The sequence below is a fragment of the Diadema antillarum genome, unplaced genomic scaffold, assembly GCF_040938485.1.
Source record: "Diadema antillarum isolate AM-2024a unplaced genomic scaffold, OU_Dant_1.0 scf00000134, whole genome shotgun sequence".
Taxonomy (NCBI): domain Eukaryota; kingdom Metazoa; phylum Echinodermata; class Echinoidea; order Diadematoida; family Diadematidae; genus Diadema; species Diadema antillarum.
In genome coordinates this window covers 1,820,032-1,835,781 of record NW_027271023.1, presented here as the reverse complement: position 1 = coordinate 1,835,781, position 15,750 = coordinate 1,820,032, and the positions used below count along the sequence as shown (strand labels likewise).

The following is a 15,750-nucleotide window of genomic DNA, read 5'->3' as shown; positions in this document are numbered from 1 at the left end:
GCCTAAATTGGGAGACAAGCGGCATTCACCCGCAAGCAGCTAGATCATGACAAGGACGCGACCTATTCACGTCAGTTAGGCTATACTGTCAAAATGCCTTCACTTTGCACGTGTTATTTAATCGCTGTCATGTTATACGACACATTCTTTCCTTCAGGTGTATCACTGAGCCGCCGCCTGTAGTTTTGTTTTTGTTTCTGTTCTGTGTTGTTATGTCTTCGCGATATTATAATATTATTGCGTATTATGATCTGTGTTTTTTCCCCTCCCCGAACAAAACACCTGAAGGTAAATTCAGTTTTTCTACACAGAGCTAGACCACACACAATCACTATTGCTATTTTTTTCACATCGTTTTCTCGCAAAGAATTTCGACAAACAGTGGGAGCCCTTGGTCCAGTGGCCGGAAGAATTTAAGGAGAGATGCTAAGTATTTCCGGTCAGCCTTTTCCCCCTCTATTTTTCATCTTGGCAGTCGGATGATACAAAGGCGAACGCGGAAACTTCGATATGCTGTATACCTGATGCATCACAATGTGACACATGGCAATATCGGGTTGAACAAGCGCCGCGAGTGCAATAGAGTATAAGAATGATATTCCGATATCGTATCAGAGGTCTCTCAAAAGATATCTCTTGGCAGTCTGGGGAACAAGTCCAAAACACATTACAAATGTTCGCGAATTACCACTGGCATTCAATGCATACAGTGTAGACAAGAACTTTTTCTTTACATTAGGGTGATTGTTCGGCTGTTTCTGTTCTTTATATGTCCAGATCCACATTCATCAGTGCATTGTCGCACTCATGATCATTCGACATGAATCGGTGTCGAACAACAGGAACCGTTGTCCGGAATCGGTCAAGATAAAAACGAAGGGATACTGGGATTGGGACGAATGTGGGACTAAACACAAATGAGATAATGAAACGCGCCTCATCACAACACCCAGTAAGTTCTCTCACTTTTATCCGACTCGCCAGTTCTGTTTATTTCGCCTCTCTCTGTTTCCCTTCAGAGCATTAATCTAACTTGATACGTGAGGTGATAAAAGATGAATGATATTTGTAGCAATTGAGAACACAGTACATGTATTTCTTTGTTGTTAATTTGGACGGTAGTTTTTCCTCCGTGTAATGGATGTTTCAAGCGTCTTGAAGTTATCTCCTTGCTTAAGCGTAGTTACGGTTTGCTTTGATGCATAAGAATCCACTATGCATTACAATAAACGCATAATTGTTGCACATTCATCAAATCTGGTATGAATATAAAAACTTACCTTTCACGAAACAGTATAGGCCTTCTAGTCACAACCATATTATAAAGTTATAGACAGAATTAAAGGTAATGTTGATGTTCTCGCCACACAAATCTCTTACAGACATTCAAAACTTCTTCATTTATTTTTGCAAATGGAATCAGATGGAAAACAAGACTCTTTTGCTTTGAATTATCATTGTGGCATATACGGTTATCATAAGATGTAGGCTTCAGTGAGATCCTGCCTCGAAACTTTGACTACAAGCTACATTATTTTGTTTCAGAATACCAGGTTCTGCCTACGCTTTACCGTCTTGAACCATGAAAGATTTAGATATACTAGAATCTCAAAACATGATAAAATCTAAAAGCTATAACATAACATAGTGTGCCCACATGCAGGAGAGAGTGCTCGAAGGTAGCATTTGATAAGTACAAACGCCTCTTCCAGATTTGAAAAAAAAGTGCTACCAATCAATGTCAGAAAAATATCTTGTTATTGTGCTTCGCCTCGAAAGGAGATGCAACAATTAGACTTTACAATGATGATTCGAAACATCGCATCAATTTTCCCTCAGCGGGAAATCCATCAAATAGCAAAAAAAAAAAAAGAAAAGAAAAGAAAGGTAAAACAGAAAGAAAGATGGGAGACAGAGGGGGTGGGGAGAAATATAGAGAGAGGGATGGATGGGAAAGGAGATGGGAAAGGGTAGAAGGAAGACAGGGGCGGGGAGAGAAAGATTGCGTGGTCTTCAGTGAAAAACATAAATTTCTGCGACAATTCTACAAAGTCTTGTCATCCCTGCCTCCGCGAGTCAATGTACTTCTTATTTACTGGCTTATTTCTTCTGCTCGCCTTCTTTTATGTGACTTTTGTGATCCTTTTTATCGGCTGTGCTCCAAGGATACCACGGAGCAAACACTTCCCCGTTTAAGACAGTATTACCCCTCCCCCTTCCTCCCACTTAATTCTTCCTCCATCACCTTGATCCCCTCTCATCATCGCCGTCATCCCTCTCCCTCTCCGCTTTCTTCTTCTTCTTCTTCTCAGCCGTCTTTTAAACCTCCTTTTTTTCTCCATCTCATCCCTTCCTCCTACTCACTTTCCCCATTCCTCCTTCTCTGTCTTCTCCATCTCATCCTCTTCTTCCTCCTCCATATCTTCCTCTCATCCTCTTCATCATTCTCTTTTCCTCTTCCTTCATTCTTTTTCTCCTCCTTTTCCTTCTCCCTTATTTTTCCCTCTTCCGCCTCTGTACCTTTCCGATGTCGAGCCATATAAATATATACTCCAAATGTTGTTTTTTTTTTATATATACAACATGGTCCTTGTTATCTAAATTTTAAGCATTCTCGTTCCATCATTAATGTCTTTGTGAAAGGAATGACAGAGAGATATAACATATAACATTGAAATTATAGTCATTTCGTATTATCATGACAACCATGGTGACTATGATTATGATTCAAAGTGCACTCATTTATCCATCATTCCTGTTTTATTATTCAGTCATTATTAAATCATTATGTGAACCTGTCGAGTAACGGAGCGTTTGCTTTCTTTTTCTGCATATCTTATAGATGTTTTCTACCTCTCTCATTCCCCCACCCCTCTCCCTACCCCCCCTCCTCCCTCCCCCCCCCTCTCTCTCTCTCTCTCTCTCTCCAAATACCCACACCACACACATGCACACACGCAAGCTTTAGTCATCTTTCAAATCAATGACATTGAAAAAAAGCTAAATATCACGCCTTGCCCCGAGGAAATATCTATTACCTGTTTACTGAAACGTCAGTGTTTTTTTTTATCAATCTCACAGGGTGCATGTTTGTATCAAAAAGAAGCAATTAATTACATCCAAACTTTTCGATGTAACAATAACGAGGCTAAAGTATAACATTGAATGGGATTACGTATATTCAGGTTAGACTTCCAATGTTGAGTTCGTGCAGCATCCGTCGCGCACTGTATGATTGGTGGCTGTCATTGCGTAATGGGATACATCCTGGAAATCATACGCAATAATTCCAGATGGTCGGAAAATTATATCCAAGCATTAACCTGTCTGCAAAACGGTCATAACTGCCAATTCACGGATGCTTTTCATATCAAAGCCTCGTCGTCCAGTGCACTAGCTCGTAAAATGGTCAGCATTGATTGACCTTGCAAATTATCCTCCGATACAAGCAAACATACGTAGTGAAAAGAAGAGGATCGACGCCCAACTGATGTTACTGTTTGTGTAAAACATTTCCTCCACTTAAATTATTCGATTTGAAGAGATATGGTATCATTCTTTCTTTTTTTCGGGGGGGGGGGAACCATTCATCTACAATCCTATTACTTTATCATGACTTCAGCGAAGACTACGCAGAAAAGCACAGCTTTTATTATTTTCCTTTTCTTTGGACAGAAATGTTAATTTTTGCAATGTGATCTTATTCCTATTTTGCATTATCCAGCATTGTGTCCAGAGTATTTGATATACACGAAGTATGATGAAAGCGCTTCGCTGATATATATACATATAACAATAAAAAAATCATATGCATATACTTGCATATATATATATATAAAATTGAAGGGAAACAAAAGCAGCAGTGCACAACAGTCTCTAACGTATAGCTCCACTGTTTCCGTTTGCTGTCTGTTTCATTGTGACCTCATCGTGGTAGATAGTCTGACACTGAATTTCTAAACGGATATTGATGCAAAAACGTTTCCGTCTCTAATGATAATTTGCAAAACACTCTCCTTATACTATTTTAAACCGTTCTTCTGTGGTAGGATGATTATTTTCTAGCAAAGAGGGCTGGATTAATTTCTGAGTCACAAAGCAAGTATGATTTTAAAAAAAAAGGAAAGAAAAAGGTTTGACCAAACTTGTTCCATGGCTTATAATGACTGCAAGTTGAAATTACATGATGATTTGCAAGTGATTTTGTTGTAAGTACAACTTAAATTGCTTTGGACAGTGCTCTGCCAATTTCTCGTCACCCCAGTCAATCTGAACGGAAATCATCTGTCTATGATCCCATTCCAGTTGCCAGAGGCTATCTCACATCAGACCGGAACTAAATAGAGGCTGACAGGACACGACCATGGTTAGCCTTGTTTCAGACACCTGTACACTTTTCAACAACGACAGCAATCATTTACGGGGTGTTTGCTTGTTTGTTTGTTTGTTCATTTTCCATCTGAGAAGATGGCTGTGACGTGAAAGCATGTTTTCTTTGATTATTTGTGTGTGTGTGTGTGTGTGTGTGTGTGTGGGTGGGGTGTTTTGTAACATCGCAGTTCCCTTCACAACGTCCATTTTCTTACCTAGGTTAAAAGTCTCGGACCAATATTATGATGAATAGAAAAAATTAAAATGCTAATTGTGACCATTTGATACAGTTTGATAGGCTGCGGGGCAAAATGCGGGGCGGGGGCCGGGGGAGGAGGGGGGGGGGGGGCACAGAAATCGCTTGTTCTTGTAAAACGTTTCGCTCTGTTTCTACAGATTATGACTCGACTGCACAGAAATAGTTTTAATCAATATGATGGGGATTAGAGTCAAGAAGAAAGTAATAACTAAATTAGAACATGGTTTGCAATGACCATACACATATCCATAGAATTTACAAAAAGAAAAAACATGAACAGCAGAAATTTCACCAATAATTGCGCAATGCACCGGCGACTGTCGGAAGACACTTCCACAAAATGAGCGAGCCTTTATGGTACTGTCACATTACTAAATTGCTCACTCTACAAAAAAGAACGCCCCCCCCCCCCCCAACAAAAAAAGCAACAACAACAACAACAAAACAACAACAACAACAAAACAAACAAACAAACAAACAAACAAACAAACAAACAAACACCTCAAAACAACAAACAAACAAACAAAACAACTAAGTTTGTAATGCTAGTAGCGCACGCGTCAGCTGGATCAGCTGTATAAACCCTGACGTATAGGGGCCCCACTACTGGATGCCTATGCTAACAATTATTCGATCATTTGATTCCTTGCGGTTGAGATCATTACACATGACCGAAATAACTCCCGCTGGCAGAAAACGAATGACATCCGTTCTTTGTTTACATGTCATCATGTATTTAATCGAGCTAACATCAGCCCATAGAGGAACGGCGTAAGATTGACTAATCTGCATATAGGGCCACATTGTACAAAAAAAAAAAAAAACCAGTTAATGTAGTATATGCTGCATTGCGATTAGTGGCTATGATACCACATGTGGCAAAACTCTCATATCAAGTGAAACAATTTAAACGACCTTTTCAAACGTAAGGGGAGGGGAAGAAGGAGAAAATTCAACAAAATCTGACAGCACGATCTAGTTTTATAAATTCATTATATATATTATACATATTGCATATATATATATATATATATATATATATATATATATACATATATATATATGTATATATATATTATATGCGAGGATGTTCCACAACAAGACCAAGGTACAAGTGTATATTATGGTAAAGATTTCGTTTTCACATTTTCACATGATCACATGATCATTCACATGATCAATTGCATAAACACCCCACATACATATTATAAGCCCATTTGCTGTGGAAGAAGAAAGAGAAAGATATAGAAAGTGCATTGACACTACTCTAGGTGAGAGGTGAAGAAAAAGATAGAGGCGGAGAGAGAAGACAAGAAAAGATGGAGAAGGAAGAGGAGAAAAGAAGAGACTTTCAAAGAAAGAGGATGAATCATGACGGAAAAATTTGACCCGATATTTCTGTAACGCACTTAAGAATTTGTGTTAACTGAATTTGGTTCACTGCTACAAAAATCTTATAAGAGTTCATAAAATGTGAATGATTTCAACTTTTGATGTTCGCACTCATATTTATGCGAGCCACATGACGTACACCGAAACCGATAACTTATTCGAGAAAAAAAGAAGAAGAATCAATTACCTTATCAAATTCACTGACACCAACATTGCGATATTCTGGGAAGATTCTTTATTGGAGTTCGCCTAAATCACCTAACAAAGTTTCTAATCTTGCAAGTGGCATGTTTATGCCAAGTTTGCCACGAAGTCACAGAAAGTGCTTACCGGCATTGACCTGCCTAGAACTTGAAGTCTTTAAAGTCACACTCCACTCCGCGTTTGCTTTGCACAGAATTTGGTCAATGAATGTCGAGCAAAGAACCAGAATTGGGTAGAATTGATATTAAAGTCGGACCTATGGACGAAGCACCTTATTAAAAGTCTCATCTACACCTGCTTGCCTGAAACGATACTATTGGATGATAGTGAATGATAGGCAAGAACGAAGTTAAACTAAGCGATCCTGATAATAGATGCGTCCAACCTTCTATTATCTTAGGTCTATAGGATCGCTTTGTTTTTGTCTATCTCAGCCATTTCAAAACCAATTTTCATCAAATAAACTTTGAATTCATGCTAAGAGTGTGTTCTCTTTCATATCATATGAGAGGTCTCTCATCATCTCACACGAAAAAAGTTGGAAACCTGACGCCCCATCTCAACCACCACTATAATAATCCCTTTAATGGGGTCTGGACAAATTGCACCGCTTTTCTTTGGGTAGTGTCTGAATGAAAGTTCTACCTCAACATTTTCTTTTGCTTTTTGTTCGACTTGAGCCCTATACACTAAATGCTAAAGTTTTGTTAAACATGGAGTAGGCGTCAGTAGCACTGCACTTTTTAAGTCTACCACCCACAAGAAAGTAAACCCTCCTCCATCGGCTTAAATTATGTTGCCATGCACCTGCTCCAGTTCTTGGATAGGTCCGTATGCTCACTTTCATCATTTCGATCTACATGCAATGACATGAGCAGGAATGTGCAGGCTTCTTCTTCGAGAGCCGACGCTGACTAAACAGACTAGAGACATGCTTGAGGCATGTTAAACATATTTAGCTTATTGTATAATGAAGATGTTGTGTGTTCAGCATGGTTTCCCTGAAAGAGCAACGTGTGTTCATGTACAAAATATACGAGACACTTCCTACTTTTTATATGTGTTTGTGTACATCACTGAGTAATACGTCGTTTGGGAAGGTCTTAATGGATACTAATGAATGAAGACATAATTAGGCCTACTGGTAGTCACAAAAACAGCATAAAAGTTCATCATTCTAATTTTGATGTCCATTTCAGCGCCAAAAAGTGGCCTGCAAAGGCGAATACTGACGCTATACAAGAAACCATCAACATCATCATCGCCATCATCATCATCATCATCATCGCCATCATCATCATCATCATCGCCATCATCATCATCATCATCATCATCATCATCATCATCATTATGACATCATCGTTGATGGCTCCTCGACATGATCATTATGAAAAGGTCAAAACCTTCTCCACTGTACAATTGCCCTGTGTTCATTATTACAATTTTTTTAAATAAAGATCACAGCAAGCACTGGCATGCCAGAAAATATCAGAACGTCAAGCCATCTCTGTATGGCAACCTTCAATGGCATCTCTCGCGGCTTGTTGGAAGTCAGTACATATCTGGGTTCAAGTGTGCTCGCATATCCACTATACATTTTGTATGTTCAGAACTGATTATGCCGCATAGGCAGCAACATTTTCTCCTCTTTGATAAACCTGACACGTGGTATGTTGCTTGATCCCGATCTCCTCATCAAAACATTCGAGAAAGTGCAAGCGAGATGAGAGGGGGTGGACGTTGTGGGTAAGGGAAGGGAGGGGCTGGCTGGCTGGCTGGCTGGCGCGATGGATGTTTTTCAAAGTTGACGCTCAGCGTCCCTATCGGCGGGAGAATGGCGCGTTCGGCTCGCTCTGTGTGCCCGAGGTGTAACAATCGTCTCCAGAGGTCAACGATAATCCGTCAAGACTATGGGTTTTAATAACCCCCTAAAAATTCCTCACTTGTCGAGAATAGTCTCTTCCACACAGGCTCCGCTTTGAAAAATATTCTAGCATTAACTCCTGCTAGTCCTCTATACACCAGTCGCATTGAATGTTGTCGAAAATACAGGACACCTGATGTCGAGTTGAAACATCAGTCATGGTCTCTGTGAGATTGTTCTTTAACCTTGGAGGAAAGAGGAAAGGCCCTACTCTAAAAGTTAATCGGCTACCACCAGTCAAAAGTCACTCTACTCGCATGCAAAAGGCGACAGATTGGTGAAATTTGTAGCATAAAAACTGTGGAAGAAACAAAAAAATTATAACCACTTGTATCTGAATGAGTTATTCATTTAATTTAGGATATGCCGACTCATGCCGTGCAGAAATTATGCCATGTCAAAATTTCCTTGAGTATAGCGTCACAAAGATTATAAGAATTCCTTTGAATTCCATTTGGTTTGCACGTGAATTATGATTAAAACGGACAAACAAGCAACTTTTCATCCACGACTGTGCTGGGAAGAAATCTAAAGCGTAATTTCATAATTTCGCTGAGGACATATTTTCGTTGATATGGCTGTCGGAAATGCATCAAAGAAGTAATTTAAGTGTCAGTATGGTCTTCATGAAAAATCGATTATCTGCAAGTCGGAAAGAAATATCACAAATCATTTCATGCGGGAGGAATGTTATGCCACATCATGGTCATGTGACCAACACGTCAGATGATGAAGTCATATTCAAGATGTAAGTTGGCCTATCTCAACATTTGTCCTAATTGACAGTTTCATCGTTTGCTGATCTTCTGTTTTGATTTGATATCAATGATCATCCCCTTTCTCAACAAAACTAAAAAGTGAGCAAGGTGAATAAATGAAAGTGAATGAAAATGAAAGTTAAAGTAAATGAAATCTGAAACGAAACGGGGCTCGGCATTACATTTTCCAGTTACAATAATAATCCTCGCGGTTCACCAGGTATGATAAGACATATAATCGTCGTTTAAGCAATGTCGAGTTGCTCACCGTGGAGATTGAAATAGGCCTATGCTACAAAATCTATTCTTATCAGGTGATCCGTGGAAGCTCACGTAGCACCTATTGTTATTGGGTGAATTCTTTGGTTTTTTATTTTAATCATAGTTCCTTTCTTTCTGTAGAAAGTCAAGTTTTGTGCAAAAAGCTGGAAATCTTAGCTCTTGAAACTTGCAGCACTTATTTATCATGAGCTCAAGATGCCAAAACGTGTTTTTTTTTCTATAAGTGATAGCTCAACTGTGACGTCATTAGGACGTCATTTTCTAAACTCACGTTTTTTCTAGCTCAATTTCTAAACGTTATATTTCAATGAGAATTTGGCAGACGCATATTATAAAATTATTTTCATGTAATGATCTATATAATATTTTGTTTAGATTTGGACTGACAAACCCAACCCTTTCGCTTCCCCTTCCCCACGTCAAAAGGTACCACTGATTAAACAACGCAGCAAAGTTTGAAACATGCAGGGATGATTTCATTATTCTCTCATGAAGTTAAAGGGGATGGCTAGTAACTGATCAGTGGGAATCAGTGGGAATACTGGGGATGATTGTTCCAATTCTTGTGGGATTTAGATTATACATCTATTGTTGTGTGAAAATTATTTGCTTCATAACGGTCTCATATTCAAGTAATGTGCAGTTTAATGGTTCCAGGCTAGCATGCCTGTACAGTGACGGGGCATTAAACTGCACATTATTTGAATATGAGACCGTTATGAAGAAAATAATTTTCACACAACAATAAATGTGTAATGTACTCTTAAATGAATCCCACAAGAATTAGAACAATCATTCCCAGCATTCCCACTGATCAGTTACTAGCCATCCCCTTTAACTGTCACCTGATATGTTTCTGGAATCTATATGTAGACAGGAGGAGCAGTAAACGTCATTGCATACATAACATAACATAACATAACATAACATAACATAACATAACATAACATAACATAACATAACATCACATAACATAACATAACATAACATAACATAACATAACATAACATAACATAACATAACATAACATAACACATCAAAACAACATTACATAACCTAAGATAGCCAAAGATGTACATATCAGCCATTATTTAACAGTACGTTACATTGAATAATAATCAATTTGAATTTTTACTCATATTCTTTCCATTGTTACAGATATTGTGATCACAAAGTACACACATCCAATTCAGGACACCCAGAAGTACCTCGTGCCCTTTTTCATAATTGCATCTATAATTTTTGATAGATAGTCTGTTGACCCTCTGATACCATTTTGCCTGAAGCGTTTGAAGTTTGAGACACAACTTCTTATCATTTCAATAACAGTTATTGCAAACAGTGTTGCTTTACCCCGTGTGGTTCCAACCAGGAAATTAGCTACCTCGTCATGTAATTGTGATTGGATTATCATTCATGATGAATTTCTATGAAACATTTTGTTTCTTTGTTATAAATTCTGAAAGGGTAATCCGCTGCAAAAGAGGTAAACAAAGATCAAGCTTGCGATATCGACGATTGAATACTGGAGACTTCCCAGTGCACGGATTATAGCTTCTTCTGCACTGCTTTGTGGTTGATTTTATCAAGCAGGAAGCACTATTAGAAGTCTGAAAGCACAGACTACTCGGCCTGAGGCGCTCCGATTCAAAAAGGTTAGGCCCGTTTGTGGTACGGGGCAAAAGCTCACGAATCAAAATGCGCGTCAAATAATGCGCCTTTTGTCAATGTTTGTCGTAAACCGACTAATAGCGTCAAATTTAATCACACTACGACGCAATATCTTGACGAGTCGCAGGGGCGAGTGTTTCCAACACAAATCGCCGGCAACAATTTCCTCCGTACGGCTTCCCGTATCCATCTCAATGTCGTAAAACAGCAGAGCTACCAAGCCTCACGCATTCTGAGTGAGACTCAAGCATTTAGGGGTTGTCTCACGATCTCACGCATGGCACCCATTTTTCTCATGCATCGGGTAAAGTCTGCAATTTGGGCAACTAATAATGAGCATAGCTCAAATTGAAGGTATATCTTCCTTTTGTCTTTCAAAATAAGTAAAATATAGTCACTGAAGTATGCACCTGACCGCACCATTAAGAGCTGAAAATCGAAAAATCTCCCTACCGTGGGAGGCCACGGGGGGGGGGGGGGGGGGTGTTGGACCCCTCCTACACCCTCGCTTGCGTGCACATTCGCTCGTTGAGATTCCGAGTCATGAAAATCTCACTCATAAAATTGTTTTGAACTTGGTATCCCTGAAACAGTCTAGAAGCTCTATGCCTTCAAGACGGGAGAGAATCAGCGAAACTTTGGAGCATGAAGAAATAATAACACTAGGCACAGAAAACGTTTTTGGACAATTATTGTATATCAAAGAGGTACAAGAACCTCTGAGATAGTGAGAGGTCGAGTCATATTAAATGACGATAATGATACTATAGGATTACGTATGTCTACTAAATTAAATATTCGCGGTGAGCTGAAATCTTAGTATAAATATGATGTAATTCCTTTCAGGTCCGCATTGTATGCGGTCACCAGGGAAGAGTCAAGCAAACAAACACTACTCCTCTAGAAGAGGTTTCGTCTATTAAATTCTTAGGTGTTTGTGTTGATAATAAGTTATCATGGAAGTGTCACATAAACAATATTTGTAAAGTAATTGCACGTAACATAGGCATAATGAATAGATTGAAATATTATCTTCCTTCTTCGGCTTTGATTACGCTTTATTCAAGTTTGGTATTGCCGTACTTGAATTACGGAGTTCTTGCTTGGGGGAATACATATTCGACATTGTTAGATAAACTTTTTCTTCTGCAAAAGATGGCGCTCAGAATCGTTTTTAACCTTCATATCCGAGCACATACTGACAAGCTTTTCCTTGAGCACAAAATTCTGAAAAATAAAAGAGTTGTATTTGTTTCAACTCGGTCAATTTATGTTTAATTACAACTGCAATCATCTACCCAAAATATTTTATTCTTTATTTCACCGTAACAGCCACGTACATAATTATCCCACTAGACAATCTAAAGAATTTCATCTTCCCTTAGTTAGAACTGTACACACTCAAAATACATTTGTTTATACTGGACCCAGATTTTGGAATAGCTTAGATAATGATCTAAAAGAGTCTGTGAAGTTAATTACATTTAAGTATAAACTAAAAAAAATATTTGTTTTCTAAATATACCAGTTAATTCTGTTCAATGAAAAAACCCGTCATGTTTCACTTTTCCTTGAGATTTTGTAGTGTGTCCACAGACCTTTTCCATCCCTCTCCTTTTCCTTCTCTATTCTTCCCTGCTCCTTTTTCCTCGTTCTTCGTTGTCCAGTATCTGTCTGAGTGCATTTCCTCAAATTCTGTTATTTCTGTGTATTGTGTTATTGTTGTTGTTGTTGTCGTTGTTATGTTTTTTTTTGTGGAAGATTGCATATCTTCCTTTCCGTTCAATTTTCCTGGCACACCTGGCCCCATAGTGTCTGTGCCACAAATGTGATATGTTATATAGTTTATACGTTTGCATCCTAAAATCCTATAGTAAGTATTGTTCATAGTATCAACATCATTATATCAATGAGTAAAATGTACAATAGTATATAGAAGAATTTAAAATGAATATGTCTTATTGGTATAACAAATTGTGCTGTTGTTGTTTTGTTCCAGTGTTCCACGTTTTACAAGCGTGGCTTTTTTAGTGGAACACTGTTTTCCATCATTGTGATTATTTACTATTTTTGTTGCCATGACAAAGTGCATTGTTTCTTTTTTACGACATCATTCGTGTATAATATACTTTATATTGTATTGAAAAAATCCTTTATCGGACGAGTGTCAGAGAAATGAAAAAAAAATTGTATCACTTTGGATTATGTCAACTTTTTCTTTTCTTTTCTTTGTGATGATGGAAATGAATAAACTATTGAATTGAATTGAATTGAAACATTATTACTCCAAATGTGAGTTTCGGTATTATCGTCACTATATAATTTATGCTTTCTTCCGCTATGTCTGTTACACGCTCTTAATGGTGGTCTATACCCTGTAAATATTCAGTTTTAAAAACCCGTAATCATCAGCAGAGAAGAAATAATACTTCGTAGAAAACGTTATGCAGAAGACAATGCACATTAGAAACCAAATCACAGAGATATGGATTTGATTAGAAAGAAACATAGCACATACATGGGAACCAAACGCTGTCAGCTGTAAGCCTCTGATACTCGTTGATTGAAGCATGATTTTCATATACACAGATGCTTATGGAATATAAGACCAATGTCCTGCCTTTTCTGATTTACCGACTGTGACCATAATAATGTTTTATAAGAATAATTATGCGGTAGCATTATATGAGAGTGTGCTTTTCTTTTGCTTCTTCTTTTAAATTTAGTTATATTTTGTAGAATTCGATCCAACAATGTAATTCTATTTTGTTTTGACAAACAAAGCAAGCAAACATATCATGATTTAAATTACTGAATCATATCATCAAATAAATGATTTTTAAGGAACGAAGTATAAAAAGCGCAGCAATTGAAAGTAGGGCGCAATTGTTTATATCTTTTGGTTGTTTTTTGTCTGGTCTTTGTTACTTAAACATGCCTTGAAATCTGAAAGAAAAAAACACACAACAAAATTAGTATCGCCTTTGCAAAAGACATTCCGCGTGAGCATTTTTTACCATCTGAACACCTGTTTGATCACGTAACAACTGTTTGACATGGTAATGTTTTTGACTTAATTCATTGAAGCAATTATTCGTCTGTGTGTGTGTGTGTGTGTGTGTGTGCGCGCACACACAGGTTTGTTCCTTTTTCTTAGCTAAAATAAAATGCATATAATAATGATGGGCCATTCCCAAAAATGGTGTTTATGCTGTTGCTGGCGGTGCAACGTTTTTCCCGCTCATTTTTCACGATGATTTTTCATCCATCGGCAAAACAGCAATCAATCATTTCCTTCCATGTTCATTCATTTATTACTTTTGAAAAAAAAAACAAAAACACACACACAAAAAGAAAAAGACAAAACAAGTCATATCTTACACCTGTTTAGTGCATGAGTATGAATCATCCACATCCTGCCCCACAATGTGCTCTATGAAAACAAAGAATTACCGCAATTTGTTTGGCAGTATAGTTGCAATATTTCAGAGATTTCAAACAAATATTCATTCCGGGAAGTGACATTCAACTTGACCGCCGTCAAAGGTAATATCAGGTCTACTCCGACCTTCTTTCCGATTTCCCCTCATACAATAAACATGGAAAGAGCGGAACGACCAACGATTTCCCCTACCACACCTCTACCTGTCGAGAAGTTTTTGAGCAAGTTGTAAACAGTCCATATCTCCTAGTGTTCAATAAAATAAATAACGCTATGCTTGTGGGAAAAGGCATGATGATAAGTTACTGAATTTCTTGTCATAATGTCTATCACACACGTGAAATATGATATTGTCATGTGAAAAATTGTCTTTTTATTCATGTTGTTATAATTATAACTTTTGCAAGCAGATTAAAACAGTTTGGAAACTACTGTCTCAAAAATGAAAGCGACTTTAATGTTTCACGTCGTCACAAACTTTCTTTATTTCCTGAGACAGTTGCGACAGGTTTCCATAAAATCACACTCAATTGTCCGATTACGAAAGCATGCGTGATCGTTGCTATTTTTCTACTCGGCCAGGCACATAATGATACGTCCAAGCTCTGGGTTTTTTTTTTTTTCTCCCGAGTGACAAAACATTTTAGTGACAAGCCCGGACGTTTACGATACTGTCAAGAGGTATCGATACAATCAGGTAGAATCGTTCTCCGTTTCTATAGTAGGCTTCATTGAAGTTAACATTTGTGACGACAGAGACACATGGATTTGATATTATTTGTGAGCAATATGATCCACATTATCTCCGCCAAACATTTATTTGCGTTATTTTAGAACAAACTGCAGAATGGTGGATACACATCTTTCCTACAATGAGTGCTCCTCTCTATTTGCAATACAATTCAGGCCGAACTTTCCACTTCATGAAAAAAAAAAAATCAAAGTTTGACAGCTATGTACATGACATAACTCCTGCAAAAAAAAAAACACACACAAACAAACAAATAAACAAACAAACAAACAAAATGAAAACAACCACACAAGCAAACACGTTGATAGAACAGTTTGTGAAGCGGGAATTAAACAATGCACATTCACATTTCGATATCTGAAGACTGAGTTCATAATAAGCGGCTCATTACACATGACGCTATAAGTATAAAGGGGAATGGTGACGATCAAGTTTTGAAAAGTGCAGGGTCATTTCAAGCTCTGAGAATGATTTTAGACACGATTGGCGGAAACATTACCCGTCTTTTGCATTTACAAAACCAGGAAAACTAGTTTTCCCACAGCTATAGCAAATCGATTGAACTCCAACCGCAATCGTCGATATCAGTATGTATGGGAATACGGACCTGCGATATTGATGCATGAATGCGACACTTAAAGAGAAAATCTTTTCTTTGATTGTATGTGAATATGGTTTGAATTAATCCTGTAAATT

At 37.9% G+C, this 15,750-nt stretch overlaps 1 protein-coding gene across 1 annotated transcript in view; it reads right to left on the bottom strand.

The window, feature by feature from the left end:
• Positions 1 to 2,539, bottom strand: part of LOC139720829 (uncharacterized) — a 76,312-nt gene extending 73,773 nt beyond the window's left edge. The window contains exon 1 of the mRNA XM_071632165.1: positions 2,365 to 2,539. Within this exon, the coding sequence (XP_071488266.1) occupies positions 2,365 to 2,539 (175 nt within the window). The remainder of the gene's footprint in view (positions 1 to 2,364) is intronic.
• Positions 2,540 to 15,750: the final 13,211 nt, after the last annotated feature.